General features: G+C 41.8%; 2 protein-coding genes across 3 annotated transcripts in view; one reads left to right on the top strand and one right to left on the bottom strand.

The window, feature by feature from the left end:
* Nucleotides 1-7,230: 7,230 nt before the first annotated feature.
* On the bottom strand, nt 7,231-10,081 carry MCFD2 (multiple coagulation factor deficiency 2, ER cargo receptor complex subunit). Its single transcript, XM_082758324.1, has 3 exons — nt 9,839-10,081; nt 9,230-9,389; nt 7,231-7,914 (listed from the first exon to the last, which is right to left on the bottom strand). The coding sequence occupies exons 1-3, from the start codon at nt 9,964-9,966 to the stop codon at nt 7,783-7,785; spliced, it is 420 nt and encodes a 139-aa protein (XP_082614450.1). The 5' UTR covers nt 9,967-10,081; the 3' UTR covers nt 7,231-7,782.
* A 176-nt stretch (nt 10,082-10,257) lies between these two features.
* Nucleotides 10,258-19,567, top strand: part of TTC7A (tetratricopeptide repeat domain 7A) — a 164,127-nt gene continuing 154,817 nt past the window's right edge. The window contains exons 1-3 of one of the 2 annotated variants that reach the window (XM_082756289.1): nt 10,258-10,419; nt 11,243-11,406; nt 13,150-13,318. In XM_082756289.1, coding sequence (XP_082612415.1) covers nt 10,269-10,419; nt 11,243-11,406; nt 13,150-13,318 — 484 coding nt within the window. In that variant the 5' untranslated portion in view covers nt 10,258-10,268. Of the gene's footprint in view, nt 10,420-11,242; nt 11,407-13,149; nt 13,319-14,043; nt 14,105-19,567 lie in introns of those variants that run through there. The other variant, XM_082756290.1, reaches the window with a different exon arrangement.

The following is a 19,567-nucleotide window of genomic DNA, read 5'->3' as shown; positions in this document are numbered from 1 at the left end:
CTTGTCATATCCTGAAAATTCATTTGCCTAGATTCAAAAAAATATTTAAAATCTGTTGGTCTTGGCTAGAAATGGTGTCTTTGAGTAGTTTTAGGCTGTCTGGTGACAGAATTATTTGGTTACTGAAAGTGGTTTCTGCCTCGGTGTATGTATATGTGTTATGTGTTCTTTGGAGATCTTTACTTTGCTAGTCAGTGCCAACATGTTCATAAATTTATGATGGCATATGTAAGGTTTCTAAACAACTCTGCATGTATCTTAAACATATGCATTCCTTCTCCTAGACCAGTCCTATACACGTGTGCTGCTGTCTAAAATCCTCACCCGCGTGTTTCCTGACTCCTACTCCAATCCACGCTGAGGCTGATAGCACGGTTTTACAGTCACTTCTGCAAAGTCCCTGAAAATATCTCCCCAAGGGACCAGCATTCAAATGTCATTCTACTCATCTCAGTTCTCTTTCCTGGATCAAGAAATCATACCTGTCATGATTTGTGCCAATATGTCAGTCTCCAGTGGCTGCGAGCCACAGATGATGACACTTAAGTCAATATTTTTTTGTGTGACTTATTTCTGTTTTATGACAAAATAAGTTCTGAGGCGTAATGTTGCTCTTCTTAAAGAGGATTTATTTCAAAATATGTGCTTTTGCTTTCTCAAAATTGTGTAATTTTTAACGGTGGTTCTTGAAGTGTGACCACAGCCAGAGGTGAACAGAACCATTAGACAATTTTGAAAGCCTCCCATTAGATAAGAAGCATGTGATGTCTAGAAACAGTACAGCTGTGCTACACCACTGCATTCATGTTGTTCTCTGGGATCACTACAGCATCCATATATACATGTATATCCATTTATCCATAATAATACTTTCTCCGTATTATTCCATCAGCATCTGTTCTTTGCCACTATTTGAGACAATCTGTTGGGCTAGATGGACTTTTGCTTTAACTAACTGTGGATGTTCTTACACTATATTCCCAGCACCAACAAAACTAGTTTATTATTTGCTGAAAACTGAGCTAGGAATTAACTTTGTCATTTTAAAACTCTTAATAGTCTTTTAAAAATTATTTTTCTTTATTATTTTTTTCCTTTTTGAAGAAGCAGCCTTGATATCTTTGTGCTTTGGAGCTAGGACTTGAATCCGAAGTGAAACATTATCTTGGAGCCAGGGATAAGCTTTACCCCTCCATTTCTGGGTCAAACTGTTCGCTTCTAGCTCTTGGCAATCCCACTTTGAACGTGCTCAGTAGAAACTTGGTAGGGGTTTGTACTTCGCCTCTGTGGCAGTGGGTGTACACTGGAAGGACTGAGCAGGAGATTCCTGGTTTCAGACTGCTCTGGCACACAGCACGGGAACTCAGTGCAGCAGGTCTGTCCTCCCCGGTAGTTCTCCGGGACTGAAGAACTGACTGACGCTACTCTTTTTAGCTGAAGACTACTCACCTTCTTTCTTTTCAAATGTCACTTCTTTAGGCAAAAGCCAACCAACCAATCAAACAAATAAAAAATGGTTCTTGATTTTTTTTTTTCTGGCGTTTTCTGGACTTCTGGTCCATTTTTGTTGGTCTCCTCTGGCCTCTTGATAGCTAGTTCACATCTCTCTTGGAGCGCAGCACACAGAACAGAACACCATCTTCTGGGTGAGTCATTAACAGTGGGGATTAGACCACAAGGACTCTTTCAGTTGTTGTAAAGACTCTTTGGACATCCCAATGCAATGTCGGTGTTTTATGTAAAAACATGGCTTTGCTGCTCATGTTCAACTTGCATTCCACCATAGTCAATACATTCATTCTCTTGTGAATTGTTAACTGGATAGATGAGTATTTCTGCTTAGGCATGAAAAAACATCCATTTTAGATGACTTCTCTAAATGTATCAAGATCATTTAAAAACCTGATTCTGTCATCCATAATATCTGTAGTCCTTCCTGGCTCCCTGCAAGTTTAATAATCACACTTCTATTAAACTTCTCCACACATCCATCTTCTATGCCTTCAATGAAAACATCAGATAAAACTTGAGATGGGACCAAGCCCCACAGAATACCTTGCAGAACACATATATTTTGATAGGCTTTGATTCAATTTTGTTGTGGATACAACTGCCCTACCAGACTTGATCTCCTGCCCCTTCCGGCAGAATTTCAATTTTGAACACAGCTGTTTATGAGGAAATAGTGCTAAAGGCCTTGCAAAAAAATAAATAAAATGAAATGAAAATGAAATGAAATAAAATAAAATGAAACAAAATGAAATTAAAATAAAATAAAATAAAATAAAATAGCTATATGACATCTATAACCATTACTTTACCCTTCCTTTAAGACTCCTAGAATGAAGTTGATTAAGCCCAGGCAATACGAAAACATCTAATTTATCTGGTTATTTTCTAAGCAGGTTTCTCATATTTCAGGCTGAGATTTTACCACTTTATTCCTGGTACTCATTGCACTGTCTGCTTGCTGTTGACCTTTTCAGTAAAAGGGGGAAAAAATACATTAAACTCTTTGGCTTCCTTAACATCCTCTGCTGATAGCATCCCCTGTCTTTGAGCTGTGGTCCAAACAAACTTTCCTTTTTTCCTTACAACCTTACTCGTGAAATTTCTATTTTGATATGTTTTGCTAGTTGCATCTTTTGTGCCTTGTCTTTACTGCCTGTGCAGACGCACACACACGAACCTATGAATGGTGTATTGTGCTGGGTTCTCAAACAGCTGACCTAGTTTCCACTTTACAGATTTATCTCCCTCATGCTTGCGGTCAATTAAAATGTTACGAATTGGCTGACTTGCACTGAATTTCATTACTTTCCTCCAAACTGGTATAGTGTGCGCTTGGTTTCTTATTAGCATTTCTTGAAGGAACTGACAGCTCTCCATAATTTGTGTTTCCCCTAGATTTTCCTCGTATGAGACCTCCCTTACGCACTCTCTGAGTTTATTGATATCTGCCTTCTTGAAACCTAGTGCTGTCAGTCATTGAGTTGGATTAAGTGGCAGAAGTTGACACTATGTTCACTGCAGTACTGATTTCTCTTAAAAGATGTCATATTTGGCAGTATGCTTTGAGTCATGTTACACTGCCCCCTACCTAGCTGCAAAACTGCTGCTCTGCTGTGGAAGGTAGTGACAATTTTAATACATATTAGCTCTTAAAATTTAGTATGCAGTTCAGAATTTAGCATGAAGAACAGGAAGAAAAAAGTAACTTAAACATTCTGTGCAGCAGTAATAACTGCCCTTGTGACAAATCTCACTCAACACAGTTATCTGTGCTGATGAAACATTTAGCACACAAATTCTTTGTGAGGATATATAATGCAGACCAAGATATGCAATGATCCTCGCTCTAATTTGCTGGCTGAAAACTTTGAATGTTACGCAACTGTTTCATGGTGCAGTAAGCAGACAGTGACACTGTCACGGGGGAGACAGAGAAGAAAGCAGTGAACTTTATCTTAAGTGGAAGTATGTGACAGACCACATTGGAACCATGCCTTGAAACAACACCAGTTTCTACTAGCATCAAATGCAAAACCAGTAAGATTCCAGGTTCTGCTAAAACCCCATGACCTCCTTCAGCGTTGGTTGAAACCTCGATGGACCCTCTCACAGGTCAGCTAGTGATGGTCAAGAAGTCAGGCCAGGCCTGGTGCTCACATTAGAAAGCCTTCTGGTTATTTATTTATTTACTTATTTATTTATTAACTGACAATATTGCAATGCGAGTTGTTTTACTGTCACCTCAAGTAGATTTGACTCCCTAAACAATGAAAATGAATTACCAGTACCCAGTCCCGGCTATGATCAATTTTTATGACAGTTGCAAAGTAATAAAAGTGTGAGCATCATACTGGCAGCGTGCTGCTGGAAGGCAGAGGAGCAGGCCGTGCCTGTAATTGGGGTAGGGGTTGGTGTTACGGTGAAATCCACATCCCAATCTCTCCAATTTACATGCTGGAGTAAGTAGGGAGCCAATGTGCGGTGTCGATACGCTATCTAGTGGCTGTATTGGTGATGACATGAGTCCTGGATTACTGTGCTTGTGAATTGTTAGTGTGTACATGTATATACAAATATTATTCTGTGGTTCTATTTATATATATATCTGTAGATATATATATACTATATATATAAGTAGATCCATAGAATGGCTTGGGTTGGAAGTGACCTTAAAGAGCACTTAGTTCCAACCCCTCCGTCACAGGCAGGGATGCCACCCACTAGATCAGGTTGCCCAGGGCCTCATCCAACCTGGCCTTGAACACCTCCAGGGATGGGGCATCCACAGCTTCTCTGGGCAGCCTGTACATGCCTCACCACCCTCTGAGCGAAGAATTCCCTCCTAACCTCTAATCTAAATCCTCTCTTTTAGTTTAAAACCATTCCTCCTTGTCCTGTCATTGTCTGCCTGAGCAAAAAGTTGCTCTCCATCTTTTTTATAAGCACTAAATATTGAAAGGCTGCAACGAGGTCACCCCAGAGCCCTCTCTTCCTAGGCTGAACAGCCCCAGCTCTCTCAGCCTTTCTTCCTAGGAGAGGTGCTCCAGCCCCTTGATCAACTTCATGACCCTCTCTAACAGACCCATGTCCTCCTTGTGCTGGAGGCCCCGGAGCTGGATGCAGCACTCCAGCTGGGGCCTCACAAGGGCAGAGCAGAGGGGAGACAATCCCTGCCTTGACCTGCTGCCCACTCCTCTGGTGGTGCAGCCCAGGATGCAGTTGGCCTTCTGGGCTGCAAGCGCACTGCTGGCTCGTGTCAAGCCTTTTGTCCACTGAAACTCCCAGCAGCCCTTTTCTGCAGGGCTGCTCTGCTCTCACCGAGTTCTCCACCCAGTCTGTACTCATGTCTGGGTTTAGATGAGATCAGGATTTGTAAATCCGTAATCACTTTGTAATGAATCCAAGACTTTCTGAGGTTATGGATGACTAACCAAAAGAAGGTACTAAAGTTTGTGTGAGTTTGCAAACAAAACTGTTGCTGTAGGCATTTCTGTCTTTAATATTCTGGCACGTACTGGATAAGCAGTTAAGATTTTTCTCCTTTGTATTCAAACTGTGGTCTCTAGATGGACTAACAACCAACAGCTCAGTTTATGAGCGGCTCAAGAACCAGTTTAAGTATTCTCTTTACCTGCTAGATTAGGCAGCATTTTGTAAGGTCAAAGCGGACAATCTAGATACTTTATCTCAACTATAAATATAGCATACAGTAATGCAAAGCCAGCTGTGTTCCCCCATGGGGAAAACTAATTCTAGTTCCCTGAGATCACAGACTAGGAAGAGGTGAAGATGATACACAGGCTTCTCCTAGTTTTCTGTTTCTGACAGGGATGTTGTTAACCTTCAACAAATCATACACCCCTCTGGCTTTATTATCTGTTACTGAGATGTGAAAGGGAGATAGTACTGTTCTTCAACAGCTTACTCAGCTTTTTAGTTGGTGAGCACTCCTGTTGTAAAGGCCTTACTTTCTGTGTTGTATCTATATACACATATGAAATGGAATATACTACCTGTATATATGACTTGTACGTTTCAGGTAATGCACAAGCTACAACTAGCACACAAATTCTTTTTATTTCTCAAGAACTCTGACTCACCCTCTGCCTCAGCAATTTTGCACTTTCCTACTTATTAACAGAGAAATCTCCCTAGACAGCTGTTAAACCATTTATCTTCAAGTGCACTTAATTAAATGTGTGTATTTGTTTTAGGAGGCTGAGTAAAGACATAGTGTTGCAGGGTTTTAGCTTAGATAGCATCTCTAGAACTGTTCCGTCTTTCTAGGAAAGCAGGAGTATTGTTCTTTCTTCAGACATCATGAAGAAAACTATCTTTGCTCTCCATTTTTGGTAAGTAGTTTCTCAATTCGATATATGCTTATGACACCTTAAAATAAAATTATTTAGTAAGAAATGTTGTTCACATTACCTATGTTTATCGTAATTGTTTCTGATATCAAGCTTCCATTGTGTATGTAACTTGCCACATAAGATTGCTGTTAATAGAAGTGAAATATGCATATAAATTATGTTATTTGTATAACTATGTGCCACACAGGTGGTTGTGGTACTAAGCTTAAGGATTTATAGCTCCATCTAAGACCACTGTACTTGATAAGTAAACAATGATTTTTAAGAACAGGAGCTTATGGTACAAGCATGTAAGAGTTGCTAGGTCTATGAGCAACCTCCTTTAAGTGTCCAAAGATGATAATCTTCATCTCCTCTTGTCCCCCCTCCCTTCCTACCCATAAACATGTTCTGTACTTCCTTCAGATTCAACATTCACTCCAAATTAATTGTGCTGTAAAAAAAGAACTTTGTTTTTAGTATAGCTGCTAGCAACAGAGATGGCCTTAAAAAAGCCAACAGAGACTTCCCACCTTGCATGTCCAGCTCCAAAGTGCTAGAACCCCAAATTATTTTTATTGCTTGCACAACCAGCACAACCCTGGCTACAAATGCATCCAAATAAGTGGTTATTCTAAGAAAAAAAAAGTCCAACACTCATTCATTTGTTGCTCAAACATTTAAACAAAGGAAGTAATTTCTTTTACAAATGTGTTTCTTTGTATAAGAATAATTTTGTACAGAAAATAGCTCTTTATACATTTTAGAGAAATGCTAACATTTAGATTCTCTATTCATGGGTAATGATTGAATGCAATTTAAGATTTCTGCTATGCTTTATAGTTAGCAAATACCAACAAAGCAGCAGTACACCACTTGTTTCATATCCTTACACTGCTTGACTTACCAATTATTGACTCAAGACATTCCTAGAACCATGTTTATCCACATACATTCAAGTATCTTCAAACTGTTAGTTATGAACTACCTCCTGAAATTAACACCATAATTTAAGCATCAAGGAAAATGAACTTGAACTTCAACAAGGCAGCATTACTTGCTCACAGATTATCCTGCTGGCTAATACTGTAAGAATCAAATTGAACTGAAACTTTTATATTAAATTGGTTTACTGTTAACATGACCTTCAAAACGAGATAGCAGAAGCTACTCTAGTAAATGTTACGCAGCATTAATACAACATTATACATGTAATAAAATACTTTCATTTTTGTAAGAAGAGACCAGGGAAGGTAGAGAAAAATTTAGTAAAATGCAATATAAAAAGTAAATTTGTGAAGGATGAGAATAAATTGAAAATCGCGTATACATATTTATATATAACATTTGAGGGTATACTAGGATATACATCTATTTAAAAATAATCAATTTCTTGCAACATAGTGTTAAAAGCCCACATGGTGTCATGGGGACCTCCAACACGAGTCACTTTCAAACACTTTTCCTCTACAATTGCTGTTTTAAGCACCTGTACTTGTATGCAAGTTTCCTTTGAAATTAGTGGGAAGGTAAGGAAATTCCTCCTTGATATACGGTCATCTCCTTGACACACGCAGTTATCTTTTCTTGCTTTCTAGGTATTTTATAATTTTAAGATGTAAGAAAAAATAATTTTAAGATGTAAGCAAACAAGTACTATTTAACCCAATAGTCAAAAATTGGAATTTGAGAATACTGATGATGCTTCTGTGCTTCAAGATTCAACCATTTAGTCAAACACAGCTATCAGTCTGCATTAGCCAGCCCCTTAACAGGTACACTTTTCAAGGAAATTCAGCTGCAACTGGTACACCTCTCCTCACTAACACTGCAGCACAAAGATCAACAGGAGTAATAAATCACATTATACCAGGTCACATTTCCATTTAGCTGGGAGAAACAAGCCCCCTGCAACACCTTATTCCAGTGATTTTGCAAATTCTGCATAGTCAATGTACCCATCATTATTCTTATCATCATCTCGCAAGACATCATCTATTAGACTAATTAGCTCTTCTTCTTTCATTGCCTGGGTATGCTCACCACCTTCCTACAAAAAAAACAACAACAACAAAAAAAAAAGTTTAGCAGTGTTTCCCATCTAGTAGCACATGTGACAGATTACTGACAACTAATTTTTGTTAAGCAGTTCATGTTTGATGTTTAAGGTGGTTCTAAGTTTTATATAATCATTTATTCCAATACATGGAACTTTTACCAGGTGCAAGCTATTAAGTCCAAGTTCTCTGTACTTCAAAACAAGCGCTTTGTATCCATTATATCCAGTTTATATTCTTAGCCAAGAGATCTAAAAGCTAAATAGCACAATGTACAACAATAGACTAACCTAGTAGGCATATTCTTAATTTGAATCTTTATGTTGCACAGACATACAGTTTCTATACTGTATAGAAACATCATCCTTTGTAACTTATGGAGTTTGTAACATATGTTTTGTAACATATTTCATATAACATGTTTCATATGTTTGTAACATGTACATGTTTGTAACATGTTTCATATGTTTGTAACATATGAACTTGTAACATATGGAATTGGCAGGAACAGTGAGAAATTAAAAAAAACAGCCCGTTCAATACATTGTTGTAGCTTAAAGATAGTAAAATTCTTAGTATCACCTCTTAGGAACAAAGGGGAATGAGAAGAAGTGCCCTTGCACAAGAAACAGCAAGCCATTATTGTGTTCTTGACAAGTTTTTTTTGTTTGTCCCCCCCCCCCCCCCCCCCCCCGAGGTATATATTAAATTATGCTATTTTGAGTTGTAATTTCTGAAAGGTCAGTACATGATTTTCTGTAAGCGTTGTCTTCCTAAGGATCATACTTGCTTTTGTTCTTAAACATTTGTAGCTGGGAGGAAAATACGTTTAGAAATGGTAAAGAAAACAAAGGCAGACCATGACTGGTTCTTCTCAGCTGAGTTTGTGCAAGAGGTCTCTTACGTTTGGTGTATCCATGGTAGTGGTAGTTTGGGCCTGAAAACAGTTGGCTTAGAACCTGCAGCAGCATTGTGTCACGTGCTACTTCTATAATCACACATCAATCTAATTCCATTATGGACAATTTCCCTTTCTCCTCTCCTCATCCCTTCTTATCTCCTTTGTCAAATTATTTGCAGTCTTCACTCACAGTCAAGCTTAAACTACAGGGGAGCCTCCTTAAAACTGTGATGTGACATGAAAAAACTATGATAAAGTTAGTACGTTTATAAATCAAGCCAAAGGGGGAACAGTCTTGTTTTCACATAAAACTGTTCTACTGTAACTGAAGGTGTGTTGTGACAATGCTGATTTAAGAAAGTCAGAACTGCTTGCAAATGCACAAGCCATTACAATATACCACCTACCTCTTTGTGGACATGTGATATAGCGGTAGCGAGCTCTAGCCCATCTAGCAAATTATTGCCATCATAATCATGCATTTTGAAGTAATGAAGCTGCAGCTCTTGCGGAGACATCTCAGATTCTGGTTTTTCGATAACACCTTCCAAATGTTCCATGATGTGGCTAAGAAAAATACACAACAAACAACAAGTGACAAGCCAGTTAGTTAATATTTAATTCTCTGTTGACATCAGTCTTTGCTCAAGCAGCCAAGTGCCCAGGAAGCACCATGTCTCTAAAAGCACCCTGGGCAAGCAGGACAGCTGACAGTTTTACATTGAAACGAGGCAGGCACAGCGGTTGGTCCTTACAGGTGCTGCAGTGGCCTCTAGTGTCTCAGGTAGCTGTTCCTCTTTCTCCTGGCCTACCGAGCTGCTTATCAAAACACCCCAAGCAGCCCTCAGAGCCTCCTTTGGGCTGTTCCCCAACGCGAAGGGACTGCAGGAAGCGCGTTTACCCTCACGCCTCAACTAGGGAGCTAAGGAACCGCTGGTGCGAGCAGTGCTGACGGCTCCCCAGCCCCTCGCAGGACCGGCACCTGCCGCCTCGGCCCCGGGCTGCCCCACACGTACTCCTTGTCCTGCACCAGGCTCTTGTCCAGGCGGATACCCGCGGGCTGGCTCTCCTCCGCCGGGGCGCCCAGGAGGCAGGCGGCCAGGCAGCAGCACAGCAGAGCCGCTGCCGCACCCCTCGGGGCCATGGCGAGCCTCCTGCGGAGAGGAAAAAACAAACGGAGCGCGGAGCGACGAGCAGCGCCCGGCCGTTCAACCGCCGCGCGATGGCGGCCCCGGCCCCCAGGTGCAGCGGGGCCCTGACCTCAGCCCACTGCGCATGCGCCCGCCCCGCCCCGCCCGCTCCCCGCCCCTCCCCTCCCCTCAGCGCCCCGCCCCGCGGCTGCACCTTGCAGGTGCGGCGGGGGAGGGGGGCGTGGCCTCGCCCTCGGCGGGCGGGGCTTGTGCCGGGGCGGTCTCGCCGCGGCGCCGCCCTCGGCGGGGCGCTAAGATGGCGGCGCTGTGGCACGCGAAGCTGTCGGGGGAGCTGGAGCGCTGCCGGGCCGAGCGGCACTGGGAGCAGCTCCAGCTGCTGCTGCGCCACCAGCTGCTGCCGCACGGCAGGGCCCCGCGCAAGGCGGCGGCGGGCGCCGAGGAAGCCGGTGAGGGGGTGAAGGAAGGGGGAGCCCCCCCCGGGTGCCGGTTGTGCGGAGCGGCGGTTGGGGGAGCCGCGGGGCGCGTCCTGCGCGGGCGCTGCCCGCGTGGGTGCCCGCGGGGCGAGGGGGCCGGCGCCGAGGGCTGTGGGGCAGGCAGGGTGTGCCGGGGGGTGTGCGGAGATGCGCTTACCCTGGGACGCTCAGCGCGCCCTCAGCGGTGTGAGGTGCTCCTCCGCAATGAACGCAACCTGCAGCCGCAGCGTGGCTGGCCGGTGGGGTCTTCTAACAGGACGTACGTCTTACGGTTCCCAGAGGACGTTTCTTTAAAGCGAAATGTTTAAGCTGCTGGTGCGGTTGCTGTTCTGCAGTAAGCTGACTTCATGCCTTGTACCAAATCTGCAGCAAACTTGTATTCACGTACACTTATAAATCTTAAGCATGTGCTCAAATGCTTGATAAATCTGACGCTTTTTCATCCCAAAGCCCGCTTTCCAACTCTTAATTGTTACGCTAGTGACAACACAAGGCTGAGCTGTGCTGTCAAAATGAAACAATCCCATCTGGCAAAAATCCTTTTAATTAAAAGGAAACCTCACTTTATTTTTCATAGCTAACAACGTTCCCGATATCCCCGAGTTAACACAACTTCCTTTTTTCCTCCGCTAGTTACTCTCACCCCTCGGAGTTACTATTTATGTGTCTCACAGATGATGAGTTTTCTCTTAATCCCATTGAGATGTTAATGTAATGCTACTTAAATAAAGCAGCGCTGATAATAGCATTCAGAAATGCTCAGTGATGTTTCTGCTTGGGTGGGATATGCTTTCAGAGGACTATGGGAGCATGCTGCTTGCCGAAACCCTGCTGGAAGAATGCTTGCAGGAAAACTTTGCCAAACTGAAGGACTCCATCCCCCTGACAGAGAAGAATGAGCCCAAACTGAGTGAGGCTAAGCGGTACCTGACCAACGTCTTAAGCAGAGGAAAGCTGCGGGTAAGTGGGCTCTGTCACTGTAACTGCTGATAACCTGATGCTTTTTTTCACGTGGTTGTTAGCCTGATACAAGGTGGTGACATTGCCTTATCACGTCTCTCTGTGTACAGGGCTGTGTTTATAGGTATTACTAATGTCCTGGTAATTTAATGCCCCTCTGCAGTGTCTTCTGTTGGGAAATTGCTTTTTCACATCCAAACAGGTTAGGTATTACAAATATATCCTTCTTTTTAATTACAAAGACGTGGGCTGAGTATGTAGGAGCTCCTGCAGCTGTGGTGCAGGGCCTTCTAATGGTGCTGCAGGGCTTGCCCAGCTGAGGAACCTCCTGCCGCTCTGGGGCTGAGGGAATTGCACCTGGTCAACACCAGGACAGAGGTAAAATGTGCTTCACGCTGCTGCTGGGCCATTGAGGTCATAGTGCAAGTCCAAGGTTACTGCCTTGCATTGCTTTCAGTCAGTGACAGATAAGTTATGCCAACTTAGTCTCAGTTTTGTTTCATGTTCTGAGTGCGTGGTTCATAGCTGCCCATTAGCTAAGCTGCAGAGGGCTTTAGGAGAGTTTCAAGACACTGCCTCAATGGTTACTGTTGACCTTGGACAGTGTAGCTTTAATAGGACTCCAAATTACAAGTCTGAAGTTCTAGGCTTGTACTGGGTCTGGTCCTGAAACTTACAGGGTAACAAGCTTGCAAGTGGATGTTATACTTTGATCATGTTACTTGCAACAGAGCCCATGTTCAGCTTTTTTTTTTTTAATGTGGGGCAGTTCCTTGTTTGTATCTTCTCAAAAGTCAGTGTATTTAAATAAAAAGATGGGGTAGGAAGGAGGATTCATTCAACCCTTTTTCTTTATAGTTTAACCCCAGTAACAGCCAAAAACACTGTTCTTGTTTGTTTTTTTTTTTTGGTTTGTTTGTTTGTTTCCAGGTCTAGGTGTTAGGTTTGGTTTAGTGAATTGCCATTACTGTTTCTTTGTAGCGGTGATTTGGCTACTCATGTTGGTTACTTCCAGGCTATTCATGAACCTGTGTTGACTGAATGTGTTTAAAAAATGAGGGTGAAGGATTAGGAACCTTTTCTGCTTTCTGAAACATTAGAAAGGGCCCAAATGTTTGTCTTTTAATGAGTGTAGGGTTTTTTGCACGCATTTGTATACACATTTTCAATACTCCTTAAGGACTAAACAAATTCTAGAAGTGGCAGGCATGCCTTCTGCCTCTACTTTTGCCTGAAAATGTTTTGAGAACTTAAGAAAACTTGGGAACTTTCCTGTTTTTTTTTTTTGTTTGTTTGTTTTTTTGTTTTTTTTTTTGTTTTTTTTTAATTAAATGTACAGAGCAGAGGGGACCGGTAACTGAATGACTGAAAAATGTTTTCTATACAGCTTAAAAGCAGGGGATTTCCTTGGTGTGTGTGTCTAGTTATGATAGTGACAGGCTTTAGTGATACCCATGGCTGGTGAATCAATAGAATAGGTCAGTGGCAAGGGAAGAGGTGACTTGTAAGCTGTGTGTTGCCAAACTGAGCTCCAAAGTAATTCCTTGACCTTTGTGGCTTGCTGCTCTCATAAGCACAGTGCTAAGATCTCTAGATGCTTAAATCCTTACTTCTCCAACCTGTGTAGCTGACAAGGTTAAGAACAAAACATTTTGAATCTTCTTAATTTGCGCTGAAGTACCTCACTTGTGCCCTTTGGTATTTTACTGTGTAAACGCTCTTTTCCCCTCACTTCTGTTTCAGCCCAAGTATATGGTAGAAGCTATGCTGATCCTAGGGAAGCTTCATTATGTAGAGGGATCCTACAGAGATGCCATCAGCATGTATGCAAAAGCAGGGATCGATGACATCTCTACAAAAGATGAACCCCTGTACATGCTGCGTTTGGTGACTGAAGCCTTCGTTATTAAAGGTAAAGAATCACATATATATATTTGAAGTATGCTGTGTAGGTAGAAAGTTGAAGGTATTTCTCCAAGTGGCTCGATAAGATCAGATTGGCAGCGTTGTTGACTTTTTGTTGACTTTCTAAAGTCCTACTGGGTATGATCTGTACAGTTTAAAATTAAAGGCGTCGTGCAGTCTTGGTCCATGATTTTTAAACTTGGCTGACTTGTAAAAGAAAGGTTGATGCTGGAAGTCGTGTGCTAACTCTTGGCTGTAAGTCAGCAATGCACCTGTGCTTGCGTATACATTTTGGGAAAATCTAAATCAATCGCTCTGAATTGGGGCCTGTACTTTCTATTAGAGTTCGTCCACTTGTAATTTTATCTGATTTCTGTGAAATGAGCATGGATGGAGTTCCCAAGTTTTAAACTCTGGACTACCACAATATACGCTTTCAAAGCAGGTTGTGTATTTTTGCAATGCATGTCATGTTGTATCAGACCTAAGGTACAAACAGGAGTCTCCTCCCCCCTTTAATTCTACAAATGTTGCGCTGAGAGATCCTAATGGAAATTGCTTCTAAGGGTAGTGGAATTGCATTTCAGTTTTGAGTGGGGGAAAGGAAGACCCTAATCAGTTACTGACTTGGTGGGGGGAAAAAGATCAGTAATCTTCTCCTTCATTTGCTTTCAGTTCCTTTATAAATGTTGCTCAAGTACTGCTACCTATCTACTGCTTTCTACTCTTTTCAGCATGTCCACCAGCTAATTAGGTGAATGAGAACTCTGTGATGATCAGATACCTTCAAATGGTATGTAAAAGAGTGATACCAAATCAACCCCAAATACTGTTTGACTGGGCTGCTAGTATTACTGATGATAATTTGGGTGTTTCATGATCTCACACAGTCATTCTGCTTTTTTTTTTTTTTTAAACCTGTTTTTGCTGCTTTGCTTGCTTTGGTTTTGTTTCCTATGGCTCTGGTTGAATCTGCTGCATTAATGAGCTTTTGTGGTGTAGGACTAATTTACTTGTAACTTGTACTAATGTTTGCATGTGCAGAGGAGTAAGCATTTATTGCAGGTGTTTTTGTGTGTGTTTTTTGAGACTAACGGTGTATTCAAGAGTCTTAACCTTGCTGGGAATTGGTCCTAGGTGGGGCATGAATATAAGGTATGTGTGAATGCTGGTGAAATAACACTGCACTTGTAAGACTTCTTCCATGGCAGCTATCTCACCTCCGTATGAAGATACAGGGGGCGGAGGTGTTTGCCTCACAGAATCAGACCTTATTTTTTTTTTTTAATATAGCTTAGCATGGAATATAAGTGTTCTTTTGCCTCTGTGCATGTAAACCGTAAGTAGTCTCAGCCATTGCAGAGTTACCTCTGCTATTCCTGTTCCACAGCTTTTATCCTCAGTGATGATTATTTTCAGATTAACCGAGATATGAAGGATATACAAAGTCACTTGGTATTCTAACAAAGCTTGCGTCAGAAAAGTCCGTCAGAGTGGAGCTTCTCCAACTGAGTTTGGAGAGAACACTTGCTGCTAGGATCAGTTTGTCTCTTTTTTTTTTTTTTTTTTATATGTGCAACCTCTCACTTTTACAGAAATAAGCCTTTAAATGTTAGAAGTTTGGATGAGGAAATAGCAGTGTAGATTTAAATCTTCACTTCAAAATGTGTCTGCCCAGGCTACCTCTGCAAGATAAGTAACAGAGCGTGGATTTAAATTACTTAAAACTTAGTTATTAGTATAAAGACTCTCTTGATTTCTTTCTTTTTTTTTTTTTCCTCTTGGTATCTGTGTAGATTTTCTTGATCTGTACTGCATTAATGCTTCTGATTGAATTACTGTTAGCTTATACAAACAAGCCTTCTATAAAGACACTCTCGAACATCACTCGAAACATTTCTTCATGGATTGTTTATACAGCAATCCAGAAAAGCCTGTCTGTGTTCCGTCTTTATTCCAGGAACATCAGTTCTCTGTGCTTAATTTCTTACTCAGATGTTCAGTAATACAAGGAGGTGGTCAGAATGCCCATGTTCACTCAGTAACACGCTAGAACTTTATATCAGTTCAAGTACAAACCTGAAACAAGCTTGATTTTGTGTAGCTAGTGCTGTTGGGTTGTGCATATATTCAGAATGGCCATGCAGGTGTTCAGGATCATGCAGGAAGGGTCATGGCAGAAAGAAAGCCAAATCAAAGGCGTTTGTGTTACCATTTTACTGTTGGAAACAAACTAAACAGTAATGAGAAGGAGATGGGGTACATTGGGAGGAGCTGTGCAGGCAGGGAATGTGGTAGAAATGGAAAGTGGGCTAGAGTGCCTTTTGAATTCTGTGATGCTGGTGGCTGGGCATTGAGCTGTGGGGGCTCCTCTGAAGGCCCCTAGCATGTGATAGATGATATTATGGCAAGAAGTAATATGGATTTGTAGCCTTGTGATTGGAGTATAGAAGTCAAATGGGGAAAAAGTTTTCTTGCTTTTCTTGCTCAGTAGTGTTTTACCGAAGTAACTGTCAGGCAGTAAACACTAAAATTTTTCTTTATAAATACTAGAGCTTGAGCAGCTGGCAAGTTACAGGAGAAATGGTGGTGAGGGTGAGATTCTTCCAATGTCTCAGCTGACTGCTCCTGCTTATCCTGTTTCTAAATCCCCACATTGTGGGGAGAAGAGCATCATGTCATACTCCTGTGGACAGTGAGCGAAGTACTAACAACAGTTTGATTCTTAGCAGTGGTTAACCTCTGTGGTTATTTGATAGGTGGCTTGGCTGTGCATGTCTCCGTCCTTTCTCCCCATTCTCCATGAGGTCAATTCCTCCTTAAAAACTTATGCTTGGCTCTCTGATGCAAACAGTTCATTTTGTCTTTCTGTCCACTGCAGGAAACAGTATTGAGTAATAAAACTTGCTTGCATATTCACTTGGGACACATTGTGGCTTTGTTACCTGGCATTGTCCATCTGAAATGAGCAGAGCTACTGAACAGCACACGTAACTGCCACTTGGCCTCTGCTGCACTTACTGCACACACTCTGCAGAGACCCCTGGCTGCTCCCAGTGAATAAATCTTTCTGGTATAGTAGGGTTGGACATAACTTAACTCTTTGCAAAGCAAAGTGCATCAGCAGCCAGGACTTCAGCTCATCTAAACTCCCAGGATATAGATTCGCTCTGTAAATAAATGAGGTTTTGTAGTTATGATGTTCAGAACCAAATGTATTTCCATCATGTTACAAAGATAGGTTACAGGTACCTATCTTTGCTTGGTGTTTTGGGGGTTTCCACTCCCCAGCTGACCTCACCAATCCCTGCAGAAATGCAAATGGTGTACTTGTTCTGGTGATATTGCTGCCTCTGGTATTTGGCTGTTTAAAGTGTGATTGAAATAATGTCATGTGAATGCCAATGAAATACATAAAGCTTAAGCTACTCATACGGATGCGAAGTTTGAGGCATAGAGTACCGAAGCAAGTTGTGTTCAGTCATTGTGAGTCAGGGCCAAAACTGAAGAAAGCAAGGAAGGAAGATCTCCCATGGATAACTTGTCTCTTGGCTCAGTCCTTTTCTGTAGCGTTACAACCAGTGTAAGCTCTTCTATGCCTATATAAATACAGAAAGATAAAATTGTGTGTGTGTGTATATATATGCAGAAAAGATAATGTGAACAACATTCTTGTGGTGGTTTTGTTACTTTTTAAAACCTTTTGGGTTAGCCTTAACGGAGTTGTGCTTGGTTCTCTCTTACTGCCCAAGTACTCAGTATGAAGACAGGAGGTGGTACGCAGGTAGGTCAGAGGAGTTTCCTCCGTTACGGAGCCGTTTGGTGCACGGCCCTTCTTGCTGTGCTGTGTGGGAGCGTGCAGAGGGCTGATGTAGCAGAAGGCCACTGCCAGCCTGAGTCATGCTGGCCCAGGGAGGGCTGACGTGGCCTGCGGGCCCGGCTCTGTCAGGGCTGGCAGCGCCTTCAGCTCGTCAGGGCGTGTGGTGCCAGAGCTGCTGCGGGATGAGTCAGCCCCACGGAGGGGAGCCCCTGCATCCAGCAGAGCCCCGGTCAAATCAGCAGCAGCACAGGACTGCAAAGGGCTTCTAGCTGCTTTCATGGAGAGTGGGGCTTTGGTAGTCCCACTGCCCCTGTCTGATAGGGCTGGAGCGTGTGGCCTCATACGGTGCTGCCTCTGCTCTGCTGACTGCAAGGGGGCTGTGGAGTAACAGGTTGTGGGTGTCCAAAGATGGGCGAGATGAATCCCTGGTAAACTTGTTTCTGAAGGTTAGGGTTTTTTTGAAGCTTTATAAGAGAGATCAGTTCTATCAAAAGGCTGCGGTGTAAGCTCAGCCTTTTTAGAGCTCAGGAAAAAACATGTCGAAGAGGCCATTAGCTGATATTGTGACTGTGAGAAGCCTTGATCATAGTTTGCGTTTTGTTTTAACAAGTCTAACCACAAGTCACATGTGCAAGGCAGCTAAGCTTTTTTTTTTTTTTTTTTTCTTAGTGGCTTGATGCATCCTTTATGTTGTTCTTTAGCCCGCTTTAGTAATTTGAAGATGTTTAAGAGCTGTAAATGTGGTACTTCTGAAGACCTGTAAGGTCACCATGCTAACTCTGCTGCGTTGTGAAGTGAACTTCAAGCCAAGCACCATTCAAAGAGCTGTGATACTGCTGAAAGCAGAACTGTGAATCCAACATGTGAGAATTTTTCCTGAGCTTCACAATGCTGAGCAACCAAGTGTGTACGTCTAGGGTTCTGGTTCAGCTCACTGTGTTTTTTGGGGTTTTCTATTTATTCACTTTGAGGAGAAACTGCTGGTCTCGCGTTTTTCTGTTAGGGTTGTATCTTTTCAAACCTCTGTGAGGAGCTCAGTATTGCTTAGAAGGATACTGTTCTGCTTTATCCCCATCTATCTTGGATTTGTAATACTGGAAGTGATGTCTTGGAGGTTATAATAGTATTGTGGATGGAAAATGGTGGTATTGCACAATAATAAACAGGAAAAACTAATCCATCTTTCTGTTCATTATTTCCCAAAAGATCTCTTGCTCAGCTGATTTAAACACTTGATTCTAATTATGATTTTAAATCAGTCAACTTATGCTTCAGCTTTTTGAAAATCATCTACATTAAACTTCCTTGGTGCTTGTGCATCGTAATTTATTTTTTAAGGTATTTTTGTTGGTTTGCAGAACTATTAAAAACATTCACTAAATTGCATTCAGTAGACATAAGCCTGGCAATTAAATTGTTTGTTTCCTAGCTAGTCATAAGATACTTTGTCCATTTGTTCATACAGTTCAATGAAGTCTCTAATTTTGACATTTGCTTGTGTGTCATTCATCATTTTCTAATACTGTTTTCTACAGGATGACTGATCTTCTAGGTGAGATTTGTATTCAGCTGCATTTTTTGTTAATTAGTATAAATAGAATTAAAATTGTTTTATTGCAAAGCGAAGTTCTGATAAATCCACTTTTTTGCTCTGTTTAAAAAAATTAAAACATTTTCAGTTAAATGAATTTCACTTGGTATTTTGGTAAAAAAAATTCACTTGGTAAAAGTGAATTTACACTTTTAATTTCATTGTTAGAAGCATGTTTAATCCAGGTCATGATTTAAAAGCATGTTTCAGGCCATATGTATGCTTTTTGAGCCTGCTTTTAGAGGACATACAGTTTTGCAAGGTGTACTTTTCCTTTCCTAGACTAACGTTTAGAATATCCTGACTGCTGGATGGGGAGAAAAAAAAAAATCAAACACAAACAACACCAAAACCTTATGGTTATGCATATTCTTGTTCCTGGGGATCTTTTCATAGACTGATCTTAAGTGTTCTTGAAGTCCTCTAAGAAAAGCTTTGCTGTAGATCCCCACATGCTCTCTTTTTACTATGTAAGGAAATGCCTTGTCTTGTCAAGTGAGACAGATGTAGGAAGGGGATTATTGGAAGGCTGATGACATTTTTTCCATGTTCAAATAAATAATTCTTTATGTCCTTTCTGGGCACTAATAGAGGAAAGTAAAAATCATGCTGTAATTGCACATGTCAGGATAAAGATAATCCATTTCTGTATTATTGCTCAGTAGCCTCTTGACTGTTAGGAAGGCTTCCAGTCCTGCCAGTGGCAAAAAGAGGGAATGCAGCTCTTCCTCTCTCCTTCCAGCACTGCCCCACACATGAGCGTGCATTCTGCCTGCATTGCTGCTTCTGGCTGACATGGGGACAGCTTGCTGGGATGCACCATACAGCAGAAGTGGGTGGTAGGT

The sequence above is a fragment of the Aythya marila genome, assembly GCF_965140915.1.
Source record: "Aythya marila genome assembly, chromosome: 3".
NCBI classification, from domain to species: domain Eukaryota; kingdom Metazoa; phylum Chordata; class Aves; order Anseriformes; family Anatidae; genus Aythya; species Aythya marila.
Note: the sequence above shows the minus strand (reverse complement) of the source record. Positions and strands in the feature narration are given on the sequence as shown.

What these genes read in the sequence shown, in the direction of transcription:
- MCFD2 (XM_082758324.1), bottom strand. Translation starts at nt 9,966, where the DNA reads ATGGCCCCGAGGGGTGCGGCAGCGGCTCTGCTGTGCTGCTGCCTGGCC. An exon ending in AGCCTGGTGCAGGACAAGGA is followed by an intron (nt 9,390 to 9,838) that starts GTACGTGTGGGG and finishes TATTTTTCTTAG; the next exon opens with CCACATCATGGAACATTTGG. An exon ending in TATCACATGTCCACAAAGAG is followed by an intron (nt 7,915 to 9,229) that starts GTAGGTGGTATA and finishes TTTTTTTTGTAG; the next exon opens with GAAGGTGGTGAGCATACCCA.